At 41.8% G+C, this 15483-nt stretch overlaps 1 protein-coding gene across 14 annotated transcripts in view; it reads right to left on the bottom strand.

Moving 5' to 3' along the window:
- afdna (afadin, adherens junction formation factor a) overlaps nucleotides 1–15483 on the bottom strand; it is a 98058-nt gene that overhangs the window by 43918 nt on the left and 38657 nt on the right. For 12 of the 14 annotated variants that reach the window (XM_051409727.1, XM_051409732.1, XM_051409731.1 and 9 more), the window contains 9 exons: nucleotides 14583–14833; nucleotides 11472–11541; nucleotides 10434–10504; nucleotides 10199–10266; nucleotides 6468–6673; nucleotides 4323–4343; nucleotides 1128–1273; nucleotides 549–643; nucleotides 118–383 (listed from right to left, as the gene is read on the bottom strand). In XM_051409727.1, the coding sequence (XP_051265687.1) occupies nucleotides 118–383; nucleotides 549–643; nucleotides 1128–1273; nucleotides 4323–4343; nucleotides 6468–6673; nucleotides 10199–10266; nucleotides 10434–10504; nucleotides 11472–11541; nucleotides 14583–14833 (1194 nt within the window). The remainder of the gene's footprint in view (nucleotides 1–117; nucleotides 384–548; nucleotides 644–1127; nucleotides 1274–4322; nucleotides 4344–6467; nucleotides 6674–10198; nucleotides 10267–10433; nucleotides 10505–11471; nucleotides 11542–14582; nucleotides 14834–15483) is intronic. The other 2 variants (XM_051409734.1, XM_051409741.1) reach the window with 1 other exon arrangement.

Raw genomic sequence — 15483 nt, 5'->3', positions numbered from 1 at the left:
TTGTGGGACTTATTCACTTAACATCCCAAATAACAGATCTTAAAACAAATGAAAACACTGTTCAATCTGCTCATGTCCCAGCACACACTTCCCTCGTTTTCCCTCCGTCCTTCTCACCTGTACAATCCGACTGAGGTGGCAGTCTGCGGCAAGCTCCAGACCCTGTTTCTCCGCCCAGGCCTCGATGTGGCTGAGCTGCTGGCGGAGGATGGCCCCCCAGTAGTGACAGCACAGCCCCGAATCCGTGTCGGTCACCAGCTTGTTGAAGAGCCACATGTTGATAAAGTGGAAGAGTTGGGAGAAGAGCTGGATGGTCAGGGCGGCGTTGACTCGACACCGCCGCAGTAACGACATCGCTCCCGTCAGGGTGTGCAGGACGTCCTCTGCAAAGAGGAGAAAGCAAGAGGCATCTCATCAACTCCTGTGCTAAGGCCTTCTTGATGTAGAGAATCTGCCACTCAATCTCACTTAATAAGACCACCAAAAAGCAGTGCAGGACAAATTCACTCTAGAAGGTTACTTGGACACCACATGTGCTTGTATATTACCGATTTTGGGTCTCTGTGGATTATGTTCCTCGGGGTCATCCAGGAAGGCAGGCATGTAGTTGTTCAGATCAGCCTGGAGACAGTGGACCAGGTACCTGCACCCACACATTGCAGCTTGTTAAAGACAACAGACTTCACCGTCAAACAACAGAAAACCTCTTATCCAAACTTGTGTCTTTCAGGGAATTAAAAAAGAATCTTTCTGTCTTGATTAAAAACATTTTTTGTTGTCAGCAATTTTTAGGAGGCAAATTCTTTGCAGGTAATAATCCGCATTAAAAGTTGACAAAATACTTGTTCTTCTTTTGTACATGGACATGATGCCATTTCAGCCATGGTTTACTTTTGTGGTTTGTGTGTTTTTGTCATTTTTGCTCCTGATTTATCAATATAGCAAAGTATTCTAAGAATATAGTCGCATTTTCCCTGAGTGGTTATGCAACTTATCATGTGCTTCTAATGCAGTGGTGAGGTATTACTCATTGTATGACTACTAATTCTTAAATCTAAAACTTCCATGATATTCCAGACTCCGACACCAGCCCCACCATCCACTAATGCAACCACACACAGACTGACTTGAAAGCCATCTGAACCAGATGGGCGAGGATGTCCTGGGCGTCCAGCGTGATGCGATTCAGATCTCGGTCCTGCTTGATGAAGTTGAGCAGCTCTGAGGCGTTGGCCATCCAGAAAGCCAGCGCTCCTGCGATGTTCTTCTGCTTCTGTAACGTACCGACCAACAGCCACACACAAAGAAAGAAAAAAAACAAACACACATACAGAGGAAGTTGTTAGAGCAGCATGACGCAGGAGAGACTGGAGAGTTATAAAAAAAGAAGGTAGGAGAGGGGTTTCTGTTTGAGTGGCAGCCAGAAGGAGCAGTTGTTACTTCAGGGATAGACTCATGGCCCGCCCCTCCCTCCCTCCCTCCCTCCCTCTAAGCCAACCCAGCGCAGAGAGTTAAGAGTGGTCATCACTGTCACTCAAAAGGGTCTCCGTTCCTTGATTTCTTCATGTCTTCAATTCTAAAATTCAACAGGTTTTCACAGATCTTCCCTCTGAGAGACATTAGTGACCACTCCTTTTCCCTCACAGACTCAACTCTATTCAACAGGTCACCAGACACTTGCCTCCTCCACTAAATACTTCTTTTCTTTTTGACAAAAATAAACCGTGTTTAGACCGTAGACTTACACTATGGTAGAAACTATTGCAAAACGGTCAGCCAATGAAAGCCACTTAACAGTGATCTTAAAATATCTGTATTGATGGTTACAATCCATATTAAAGCTCTAAGGACATTTTATTTAAAACATATTTCGGATATTTTTTCATTCACATTACCTATTCAACACTTCACACCTCTTGCCAACAGTCAGATAAGAAGTCTGTCTAGTAAATATGAGGCTTTAGGAAGCAGTCGATTAGCTTAGCATTAAAACTGTTGGAGTTGGAACTACAAAAACACTTGTGACTGTAGGGTGGTGTTACAGAGTGGTGTGGGAGAGGCAGCAGTGACTCTATGGACATATTAAATAAACTAAATCTTTCATCTTTGCAGATTGGCAACCTTTGAACATCGCCAGGCTAGCAGTGTCTACCTGTTTCCAGCTTTTATGCTAAGCTAAATGAAGCAGCTGAGCTTAGTCGGCTTAACTCCAGCTCTGTATTTATCCAACAGACATGACAGTGGTCTCCGTCAACTCTCGACAAGAGAGCGAATAAGGGTGTTTCCCAAAGTCTTGAAGCATTCCTATCAAAGTACAACATTTCAAAGGGCAACATGAAAGCTATTGAAAACACATGTTGTGCCTTTTGTAACTGTAGCTGCACATCACTGCATAAATGTAATCAGAGCCTCTTGCAGAGTAAAGCGATCCATCAACCAAGCAGCAATAATATCAGAGAATAATTAATGACATAATTATCCCAAACGGCCAACACTGAGCAGACGCCATCAGACTTTTTAATAACGCTCGCCGTCTGCTCCATATGTCAGTCTACAGTCTAAAAGGACGGTTTTTGTGGTCCTGGGATCAACAGGGAGGACAGAGCGCAGTGTCTGGGGAGCTGATTGGTTAATGTCCCCACCAGTCAGAGAGGGAGGAATGTGCGAAGCTCGCTCTCCTGCACTCATCTATCCCCGCCTTGAAAAAAAAACACAAATCAAAACAAAACAAAAAGGGGAAATAAAAAAAACCCTTCATTCAGAACAGCCAGAGAATGAGAGATGGAGCCGAGTGCATCCAAAATGAAAACGTGACGATAAAACATTTAGGAAACATTTGAAAACACAGACGGGTGGTTGGACATATTAAATTCCAAACAGACAAATGAAGCAGAGGAGGTGGAGGAGGGTCGGAGGGACGCGACTTGTCTCTCATCCACACTGTTGAGTAGGAGAAGCGAGACGTGATGTCACACAAGATGGATGCCAGAATTAAAGATGGAGCAATGCTGGAAAAGAGTGGGTTGCTTTGGTTTGGCTTTGTTTTTTTGTTTTGTTTTTTTTAGTACCAGGCAGGTCCAGGAAGCTGAATGGAATTAGTTGGGTTGATGTTGCTGTTGTTGCTTAGTTTTCCAGCTGTGGGAGGACGCATTATTATGGCTTCATTTTTACATTTCTGTTAGAATGGAGAAAAAGAAGCAGCAGCAACAATGAAGGGCTGGTCAAAAAGAAGCAGACAGAGAGCCGTAGAAAGACAGGAAAGGAAGAGGGACAGGTGAGTCCAGAGGCAGAGAGTCAAAGAAGGTAGCCGAGAGGTTGATGAGGTTGAGCGACATGATTTTACATTTACAAACAGTTAAACTTGGTGTTTTGCCTTCAAAGGAACGTCTGAACTTGTGACAAATTGCAACAACACAACAACTTGTGAGCAGAAAGCCTCACGTTGGTTAAAGTTATTTATGCTACAAATATCAGAAATCAAGGCTCTAAAAGGTTTGGATGCTTACAGAGTCACCAGATGTTTAAGGCACAGAAAGATTAGAAATCAGCAACTTGTGGTTTAAATAATGCTTAAACATAATTTTTTTACAATATGTCATCTTATAAATTCCATTTCTGCTTTAAAAAATACAATGTCATCATTTAGAGTTAACACATTTTGCATTTCTAGGTAGCATGTGGTCAAGTATTCAATTTGTAGGGCTGCAACTGACATTCAATTTCATTATCAATTAATCTAATTATTATTTTTTCGGTTTATTGATTAATCATTTACTTTAATCAATTAACGACTGTAGCGATTTAAAAAATGATCAATGCTACCGATTACTTTTCTGTCGATCAATTAACAGTTTTGTTTCTGGCTGTATTCCATGAAATTTTCTAACAACACTTTGTTTTTTCGTCAGTTTTAAAATACAAATTTTATGGATTCACATTCATTCCATCGGTCCTTAATGATTAAAGTGGATGATCTTTTTAACCCATTCAACAATTATTATTTAATAACCGTGAGCACAATAAGCAATGGTGTGTTACTATTTATTATTATGTAGTTTAAGTTTCTTTAAAGGCAGAAAATTGAGTCCCAACATCTACCAGCTGGGTAGAAACACCTGTACAAACAGTATCATCAAAGATATTGAGATAATTATTGAACTTGTGATATTTTATCCATGTCGCCCACACCAATAGAAAGAGAGAGAGAGAGAGGAGAGAGAGAGAGAGAGAGAGAGAGAGAGAGAGAGAGAGAGAGAGAGAGAGAGAGTGAGGTAGACGAGTCTGTAGCAGCCGTATCATGGTGTGCTATTGTGCTATCCTACCTGATCCCCTTCAGGAATCTCCTGGATGGAAGGAGGAGGGGGAGGAAGAGGAGGAGGAGGAGGAAGAGGAGGAGGAGGACACGTTCACAGGACAGAGAGAAAACACGTCAACAGCTACAGTATGGACACAGCCATGTAACACACACACACACACATAAACTTTGACACACACGTGGCCATGGTTTTACAATGTAAAGCCATCTTGAATCAGTTTAAGAAAATAACTGAAGAGGTCGGCTGAGAACCACATGTGGTCAAGAAAACATTACACATTACATTATATTCTGAATTATATTGGTTTTGGTCCATTACAGGTCAGAGACACAGACTTATGTTTTCAGTCCTGTGTTCCAGACGGAGATAAAAGGTAATATATGATCTACATGTAAACAGGAGCTGAATGAGTGTGAATGTGAGCAGGGTGTTAATAATAATAATAATAATAATAATAATAATAAGCCAAAAAAAAGGGAAAATGCATCCTTGAATAAACTAAGTTTAAAAGACTAACATTTTAACTGTATGCATTTTTAGACAACTACATTAAATGTGACCAATAACAAGAATAAATTCTCTGCACTGTGTGTGTGTTCAACAACAACATCAGGTTGGCAAGTCAGATTGCTTTGCAGCGGAAACCGGGAATATTCTGGGGGATATTCTGGCTAAACGTTCCAGTTTTTGGGAAGGTAACACCCTCTTTGTGGAAACAAGCAACAGAGTTTATGGGTAATGTGGTCTCAATATAGAAAAACAACTGGGAACGTCACAAATGGTGCAAAATAGAAGCTATCAGATAAATGTTGACCTCGTTCTTGGTGAGGATAAGCACTTAATTTGATAATCACATATTGAGGGTTTAAAGACGCTACATGTGATCCATTTAGGGAAACATTAAATTAAGCAATGCAGTTTAACAAACAGGATGCAAATCACTGGGAAAAGATGAGTCTCCACAACTCAACACAGTTAAACTGGTCACAGTCATGCAGATTCAAGATTTAGTTTTCCAAGTTCTCGACATCCCAGACATGCTCCAGAAACACTACGATTAGTTAACTGCCTGGTTAATTAATATGTTGTAATTATTACTCTTCTGATGATACTAAGAGACAGATTATGAGCCTATGTGAAAGCAGGAGGGCTGAACGTTCCCAAATTCCTCAGAAGCTAAAGATATTTCCCCCAAAACTCTATAAAAACCAGTCCTACTACACACAGACTGAAATAGATTAAGTCTTACAGTCCATTGTGGGTGTGTGTTTGTGTGTGTTTTCTTTCATAACTTCACTGCATACCAACGGCAATGAATGGCTGCGAGCAAAAACAAATAACAGTGAATGGCGCTAATAAAAGAAGTAATGGCAGTTGCGTTTTATTGAGCCTCAGTAAGGAAAGCCTTTAGAAACACTTAGTGTGGGAAGTTTTTACCAAAGTCCTGTGCTTTATTTTATTAAACCAGCACTATGCCAGTATGCGAACTTGTTCTTGTTTAAATCTGCACACATTTTGATGCTTAGCTTCCACTTCCTTTGACCAGTGAATGGTGATTTCTTATGTTGCTCAGAGGTATCTTTGTCTTGAACTACTCGGTGTACAAAATATAACTTTGTAAACGTAAAACATATTTGTAAAGAGGACTTTCTACAACCGAAATGCATGTAAGCAGTGATGGATGACCCCAGACGTTTGAGCTGTAGTGTATATAATATGGTTTCGGTATTGTTGCCTATCATATCAGCACTGATATCTTAGTTACTCTAATGATTAGTGATAGCTCCATGCTAGTTGAAGTTTAGTAAACACTATGTTGTGTCATAGCAGGCTTCACACCACGAGTATTTAACACTGACAGGTAGACAAACATGAGACAAAAACACCAGCTGGTAACAACAGAGGTAACTGTGGAGAGAAAGCTGCAAAAAAAACCAACATACACACACCTTACAACCACTACGAGTGTAGTAGTTTGTAAGAACGCAGCAAGTGGTGGGTGGACTTAAACAAAACATCACACAACTCAATCCTTTCACAAGTGAGTGTGTCAGTTTGAAATCCATAAACATGATGAAGGAACGTGGTGCAGAACACACTGGGATGATGCACAACCCCAAAAAATAAAGAAAGATTTGAAGTGTTACTGACCTGGATGACTCCCTCCATCATGCTCACCATCTTGTTGACGATGGCGATAACCTTGTGCGTTCTCTCAGACGGCGACATGTCGGGGCGGTAAGAGGGCGACAGGACGTAGCGGCACGCCATGTACAGGACGTAAGTGGGAGAGAGTTTAAAGTGAACCGTGGAGCTGTTGGTGTAGTTGATGATGGCTGACAGGAAGGTGTCTTCAGCTGGATGGAAACAGAATCAGATCATTAGACACACACACACACACACGATGAGAATGTTTTATAGCTACGTGGCTGAAAATGTGGAGACGGGCTGATACTTCAATGTCAATACAGTTTTAGAGTCTTCGATAAAGAAAATATTCTCTCGTAACCTTTTCCATTTGCACAAGAATGAACCTGCTGGCCAAACACTGATATCCTCTGAATTCCTTCAGTCAAAGAAAAACATGTCTCACGTTGGAACAAAGCAGAACCTCTCGGCAGCCTCAGCTGAAAACTCAACATAGACCTTTTTCACAGCAGCCATTTTTGACATCAAATAGTAGGGTAAACACAGGTGTTACCAATGATACTAATTAAAGTCTTGTTCCAGTCAGGTCACACAGAGTCAGGGTGCAATAGCATTGTGCATGTTGGCTCACTGGAAACGTTCTGCTACAGTTCTGCTAGTGTCACTGATAACATCTGTGTTTACCCTACTATTTTATGTCAAAATGGCTGCTGTGAAAAAGGTCTATTGGTGCTGGCTCCACTGACCCAAACAGGGGAATAAATTAGTACAATAATGAAATAAAACATCAAACTTTGGGGTACAAGAGCTTCACGCAGCAAAAAAAAAACATGTTTTATAAATTAGGCTATTGTTTAGGTCAGTGGTTTTCAAACTGTGGTTCGGGAACAAACAAGGGGTCATTGAGTGTGTTATAGGGGGTCCCCAGCAAAAGGAGGGATAGAATATTTTAACTTTTATCTCATTTGGTTGGCCGTTATGATTGACTGTAATTTATAGTGATCCTAGTTTGATCACTGACCGACTATGAACACTTTTTCTTCAAACTAAAAAATCAGAAATTACCAGAGGGGATTCCTTAAGACATTCCTCTCAAATTGGGGGTCCATGGTCTAATGTACATCTACTGTGGGGGTCCCTTGAACTGAAAAGGTTTGGGAACCCCTGATTTAGATCACAATCTAGTAACTAAACAGACTAAAAGAGATGAGATATCACTTTATAATTATTATATTATCATTGCTGCTGCTACTAATAATAATAATAAAATAACCATCACAGCCCCTTTTGTGTCTTCCACAACTGCTGTTTTATTACTTTTACTACTAATATTACTGTTGTTACTACTAATAATCTCACAGACAACCAGTGTGGCATTGAGCGGTTCCATAACATATGAAATCAGACTGCATTACACTTTATGTTTCATACCAAAAGATGGATGATACTGACTGAAATAGATCCCCTTTGAGCTGCAACAAGGAGTTTGTTTAAGTCCCTTTAGTGGTTGCTTGGTCACAGAACTTGGCTCCACATGTGCCATGTGGCACACACCAATAAAACCCCTTTGAGCCAGACTGTGGTGTCAGTTTCTTTCAGTGTAGCTTAGTTGCTAAAAGTATTTGATGTCAAATCGGTTACAGATGCGCTACGACAACTCGCCCTATGAAAACCTGAAGATGACAGCGCAGCAAGTATCCAGATTTCAATGGTGCATATGCGTCATTGTCCCAAAAACCCCAGTCTGCCTCTAAAGCATATGGTTTCTCCCAGTGCATTGTGGGTATGGGACTCTCCAACCACTCTGTGACCAATCAAAACCCTCCTTTGGCTGGTAAAACAGATGATCTCACACTATGCCAAATATACACTGCTCACACAGACACGCTGAAGGCCCAGAGCAAGAGGAAAGTCAATAAACACAAGTGTTAGAAAGACAAAGCAAACAGCTAGAAGAACAGAGGACTGTGGGAAACATCAAGTGCCAGAACACCAAACTTTTTGGAGACATTTTAAGGCCACCAGTCCATTAAATTATCAACCGTGGAAAACAACCCTTTTCTAGTTCAATTAATCTTAAGTAGTAAAAAGGAAAATACATCAAAACATTACATGGTTAAGATCAGGAGTTCAAACGGTTACCCTGGAATATTAACTCGTCCCTGAATTCATATAACGGTGGAAACACATGAGTATCAGACCAAGTCTCCCCTCCTAAAGCAGGATTCTCCTCGTCACAAAGGAGGAGGAGATGACATTTTCTTTCTTTTTGTTGACCATTAAACTGTCAACAAGGGAATCTACAGCACAAACACAACGAGGGGTTAACCGACTGATCTGTGCCGAATGTAATAAAGGCTAGAACGGTGTGGTATCGGGGGAGAGAGAGCGTAGAATCGTTACAGTGGTCAGCAGAGCAGCGAGCCGAGACAGAACATCAATCCATTTAGTGTATTTTGATAGATGACGGCCCAAATGTGAGACAGCCGGTTCTCTGTTTGGGTGTGTGTTCTGTTTGGTGGTGGTTAATTTGTTCCCCTCGTTGAATAATGGCATGTTTAGATCGAACAGGGACAATACAGGCTGTTGTATTGATTTATAATGATAAATAGCAGTAAAAGACCAAACAAAAGAGGGAAATCTTACTTTATATCCCCTTTCCATCTTCCTCTAAGCTCCATTATATAGTTATCCTTGGTGATTTAGCTTTTTAAAAAATGTATCTTATAGCGATTGGCCGAAATGTGTCTTTCTCATCACTCTTACATATCAAATTGCTAATTGGACTGCAGAGGAAGTCTTGGCCTGGACGTCCGTTATCCGGATATCCGGCTAGAGTGGAAGCACCGAAACACTGGCCTTTTGCCTCAGAGGCTAAATTGTTGTCAGACAATAGTTGATGGTTTCCAAGATTGCATCAACAGCCTCTTTTCAACAGCAGACACTGACTTGTCAAAGCACCAGAAGCACTGGTGTAACATTGACCATGGCTCCATACCATTAAGTGCCCCAGTGAGTGAGCAGCCCTGGAACTGGCTCAACTGAACTGAATGCAGCCATCATTAATGTTATTAAGTCCACATGTGGTTTTCCTGCTTTGACAAGTCTAAATGTCTCCCATGAAAAGGGTCTACAGGACCACTAAAAATAATCAGTTAATGTTAATGAACTGCGTAACCCAACTCCAGCTTTAACCGTTTAACCCCAGAATAGCTCTTCTGAGAACACCCTTAATAAAAAGGAGTGCTCACTTTATCATCATTAAACGGTGTCAAATTAACTGTTATCTTGATGCAATTACAGGAAACGAAGCTTTTAGGCCTGAAGCTGATCCAGCTGATTTTCTGCCAAATACGGGTGGCAGACAATTTCAAATGTAAATGCTGAGACGATATGCTCATTTTCTCTCTGTCTCTTTCTGGAAGTCATATTAATGTTTCTAAATGAATGCGATAATGGCTTTCTGAAGTCATAGGGTCTTCCTGTACAGAACCGCAAGACGGCACAATACCATAACTCTGCACTGGGGGAGTCTACAGACAACACGGTGGGAGGAAATATCCATAACCATAATCTTACATTTACCAAGGTATAATCATTGCATACTAATGCTGCTAGAGCAGCTAGGTCAGACAACTAGGTGGGTTCAATAGTTTCCAGCTATTGACTGTTTCACTAATAGTGAGGGGAATGGAGTGAGGCAGAAAGAGACTACTCCCACTACTAATACTCACAGTTGTCTCTGAACTCGATGCCGGCTGGCAGAGTCAACTCTGGTCTGTCTGCTGAAATGTCCTGAGACCTGATAGGACAAAAAATAAAACCATGAGAAAGGAAGATAACGCTAAACACAGAGAGGGCCGACTGAGGAGAAGGACGAGACAGAGAGACCGGAGAGAGGGGATAAAGATGGAGGACGAAGAGGGAGAGGAAAGGAAGAGGGAGGAAAGAGGAGAGTGTGTGTCTGACCTGCTGTCCTGCTGCTCTCCTCTGATCATGGGTTTGACCATGCCTCTCTCCATCTCCAGCTTTCCCGAGCTCTGCACACACAGAACACACACAAAATGTAATTTCACTGTAATTTAATTTAGTAAAAGATCCCAACACGAGAGCGTACAGACATGTAGATAGCGACTGCTGCATAACGAGGCTTCACTCGTTCGATATAGACAGTCACACTATTCAATGTGCAACATGTATAAAATAGCTTGTACCATATTGAACACATACAAAGAAGTGACGCTAATGAATATTTACTTTATGTGTGATTAAAAGATTCAGTGTTTATTGTATGTCTATAGCTGCTAAAATGAGTCAATAAATAAATTAGTCAAACAACAAAATAAGGAATTTTTAAGGACAAAAATGCTAAACGGTGTCTAGTTCCAGCTCTACAAATGCAGCTTTTATCTGTTTTATAAAAGTATAATCTAATGAATCTCTTTGGCTTTTTGCCTGTTGATTGGAAAAAAAACAAGTATTTTGAAAGATATTTTTTAAAATTAATAGATTACGTTTATCTTCACCCCTATGTCACAGTGCATTAGTTTTTGGGGGTAATACATGGAACACAGATACATGCAAGCTCTCAATTCGTTTTACAACTACAGTAGAGATGCACCGGTCCAACCGCTCCTCTTCTGATTCAGATAACTCAGAATAACCATCCAACGCCAGTGCTCTCTTTTTTCCCCAAATTTCAAAAACTGTAAACTTGACCTACACTTTAACTTCACCTCTTAACTACAAGTGAGTTCATACAACATCTTTTTTTTTTAACCACATCCTAACCTCTGGGTTCAACTTGACAAAAACACTGTATCTAACGTGGATCCTGATCCGCTTAGTAAGGTCAGTCTCGGCCAATAATGATCCGGCAGATTGGATCTACGCATCCCAGCAATAAAAATTCCCCTTAAAACTCCCTTTGGCAAGTAATAAAATTTATTTATTTTGTGCCTATGAGCAGAATATTCCAATGCAGTGTGCGTCGTGTGTGTGTGTTACCTTGCTGGTAGGCAGCGCAGCTCCACTGTGGACGTCTCCGTGAAGGTCGAAGGTGGTTTCTGGCACACTGCTGCAGCAGAGACACAGACATGCAGCAGTTTAGATTTAGGAACTGTGCTCTCCACAGCTGACTTTTCATTACTGACAACAAGAGCTCAGACTTAATCCAGACACACACACACACACACACACACACACACACACACACACACACACACACACACACACACACACACACACACACACACACACACACACACACACACACACACACACACACACACACACACACACACACACACACACACACACACACACACACACACTTATCTAACCCATCGTCGGGGAGGAGAGAGCTGGATCAGAGATGCAGTAACTGAATGACTCACTAATACATGCAGACAGATAGTTTGTTTTATACACGTGCACACACATACTTACATAAGAGTCTAATTAGATATAGCGAAACCCATGCCAGGAGTCCTGACAGTTCGCACCAAAGCTGGTACATTTTGTGTGTGTGTGTGTGTGTGTGTGTGTGTGTGTGTGTGTGTGTTTTGAGTGATAGTAATTGAGTGTGACAGCAGTCGGGTTTGAAAGTTTTCACGCCCCACATGACAGGAGGGCATCAGTGTCAAACACAGCACAACACTAACAGAAAGACACAAATCATTTGTCGTACACAATAACCACCAGAAGCCAAAGTGGGTTAAACCATTAACAGCAGGACTACGCTAACATAGATGGAGAAAATTAGGCTGATTTTCTATCTGGCACCACATTTCCACAATTGATTTGTTGGCTAGTTATCATGACAACGCCACATCGATAATGCCTCTCAATCTTTCACATGAAACAAACCCTCTTACATGTATTCATTTACAACAATACCATCTATTCCACATGCAATGGGATCTCAGGAACTGGGCAGTCATGAAGCTGCTTGCAAAAAAGAATCAGATTCCTCAACAATTAGAAGTTTTTAAACCTCCAGAAATAAGCACAGATCAATGGAAACCGTTGCACATGCCAAACAGAAGAGCTGTTTTTGACTTTCAGATGTCACCAGTCGACTTTAACTTCATACCACACGTGACATAACTGAGCATGTGTTCCTCTGAAGCTGCCTCTGATAACATTACAGTTTGCCTCTGTCAATCTCAATTATGATTATTGTAACAGCTTAAAACTGGCACCCCCATGTTTATTAACTTAAAATGTTTGGCTGGCATGTCATTTATAATTTCCAGAATGAGCCAGCAACACAAACTCTAAACAAACATGGTGACGGATTACGTTTCTTTCCAGACTTCCGGTGCGTTTTCCCCGTCTTTCGCGCTCTTCTCTCACAGACTAATGCAAAAATACTTAGTGAGAGGCAGGAGATTAAAGACCTGAACGCTCATACGCTGCAAGATCATCTGTTCGGCTGCCAAAAACCCAGAGCCAAAAAAGCTCCGATGTTCAAAATCAGCCGCCGTGCCAAGCTGTGGCTCTAAATTGTTTTAAACATCGGGGATGAGTCTCCGGCTCAAATGAACTAGGTATCCTTGTAAGTTTGTACAGCAGAGCCGTTGGAAAGCAGCCCGGAAAACCGCAGGGATCCACATCCACAACATCAGGCTTGTGTTCCAGACTGAGGTGACATTGAGCTGCACAGAAATGACAGCTGGTGTTAATGTAACTCGACAGACGTTACAGAGACTTCTAATAGGGAGCGGTGCTTTTCCATCGCTTTTCTTTCATCCCTCTCTCTCTGTTGTATAATCAGGGTCTGGACGGTAACAATGTGCCCCCACAGGAAAGAAATGAATTCAAAAGTTACAGCCACACAATCAAATGGAGGTAGTAACCCATTTGATTTCTTATAGTCAACTTTATATGACACTTTTCTGGGTCTCAAAAGTAACAAAACCGGGACCGGGACCCTGCAGGTTTTCATTCAGGCTCACTCTGCTGATTACATCTTCCTCTGTGGTTGAAGGTGCTAATCAAAATCACCTGATGAAGGCTTTGGAATGCAAAACTGTACCAAAAACTCTCAAACCCTCTGAGCAATGTGGTGTGTGAGCCCCCTTACAGACCGTATCTAAACATATGATTAACACACTGTAAAAAGCTCTTATTTTAAAACGCTACGCTGATGTGTCATTTTGTGTCCATCCCACCAGCATCCAAGGCAAACAAACTCATTCCTGAACACACAAACAACCAAACTACTACACTGTTGCTGGATTAATATTAACTAAGATACTGCCATGGAGAAAATCTACCTATAATCTCACAGTTCTTACTTATTTCATCTTCAAAATACCTAAATAAAGGGTTTATTCCTTACACAAAGACAAATCCTACACTCTACCACTGACTTTAAACAACTTTAAAACATGTTCAATACTTAAATCAACTTAAAAACTCTTTAGAAAGTTGTTAAAATACTTCACAAGACGAGCTATACAAGAGAAACCAGAACATTTACCTTCTATTGTTGAATCGTTTGAAAGAACTGATTCATGCAGAAACACACACAGTGATGAGATACAGTGTTGATTACATACACACCTCTCTTTCTTTCACGCGGTGTTAGTCATCCATCGAGTCATTAAAGGGCCATTCAATTCAATTCAAAAACCTCTTTTTCTTGTCCTCCACTCATCCCTAAGCAGCTCCTCTTATCTGGTGTGCTCCCTCCTTCTGCCTCCTGTGAGTGTGTGAAACGACAGCGAGCAGGAGGCCACACCCAGCACCATGTTGATCAGATTAGAGGGCAGCCCGCCTGCCATAACCCTAGACCTCCGCTCTTCCTCTCCTCTCATTTCCCCCATTCTCTCCATCCGACCAACCCTAGTCTTCCCTCCTCCCCCCCTTTTTCCCTTCCCTTCATCTCTCGCTCTGCCTAGCCAACTCCAAACCTCATCCTCTCCTCCTTTCATCTACAGTAACACCCTCTCTTCTTTTTTTTCTCTTCACAAACTTCAGAAAACAGTGTGTAGGGAGGATGAGTAGGAGGAATCGTGGGAAGATAAAGAGGGAAAAAGATGAAGAGCATGAAGAGGCAGCTGTGAAGCACTAGGAGTGTCAGTGAGTTAAGAGGTGAAGACTTTCCCTCACCCAGACTTGTGTCGGCTCCTCATCATGGCGGCTGGTTCCCTCTTCCCTCCCTGGTCGAACATCGGGTCCACGAACTTAAAGACGTGCGTAGAACCGAACTGGAGGGTGGAGCCCGAGCGCAGCACCGTCGTCTCTGTAACCCGCTGCCCGTCCACAAAGGTGTCGGCGTCGGGGCCGTGCGGCGTTACAGTCACCATACCTTCGCTGTGCATGAGGTTGCAGTGGTGGGGCAGAATCCCCGGGCCGAGCAGCTGCACGTGAACAATGGCAGGTACATCAGAAACTACACACACAAACACACACACACACACTACAGCAGCTACAACAGGAGGTCCAGTTTAAAGTCAAACTGAAATTTAAGTACGTCTAGCCAAGAAATCATTTTACATATTGTTGGTATTTGTTTTTAAGTGACGACGCCTCCTGCAAGCATGAATTTCTGGTACCGACTGACAATCTGTGTGCTGTAGTTTGATTGGTGGAATATTGGAGGGCGGGCTCTAAAATTAGTTTCTCTTCTACTCGAACAGCCACACAGGCATTTAAGAAGCTGGGGGGCCCGTTTTTGTTTCATCTGTAAATTGACTCTTGGTTAATCTAAGACGCCGTACATTTCTCAATTTGAAGGCTTACACACCTTACCATTACAACTGACTGTCACAAGCACATTACTGAAACATTCTCTCTCACATGCAAGTATGGAGTTTGTTTTGAAATAAAACGAACAGGCCCTTTTTGACAGTCTGGTCATTTTCCATCGCCACAACTGGACCTACGAGAGGGAGACCGCTAATGCTCGCAAGAACCTCATCTTTTTATAATAGTGTGCAGGAGCTGCCGATGACATAGCAGTTGTTGGAATAACACGAACGAAATAAAATGACATCAGTGCGAACGTTAA

The sequence above is a fragment of the Dicentrarchus labrax genome, unplaced genomic scaffold (genome assembly GCF_905237075.1).
Source record: "Dicentrarchus labrax unplaced genomic scaffold, dlabrax2021, whole genome shotgun sequence".
In the NCBI taxonomy this organism is placed as follows: Eukaryota; Metazoa; Chordata; class Actinopteri; family Moronidae; genus Dicentrarchus; species Dicentrarchus labrax.
This window is presented reverse-complemented; position numbering and strand designations above follow the sequence as displayed.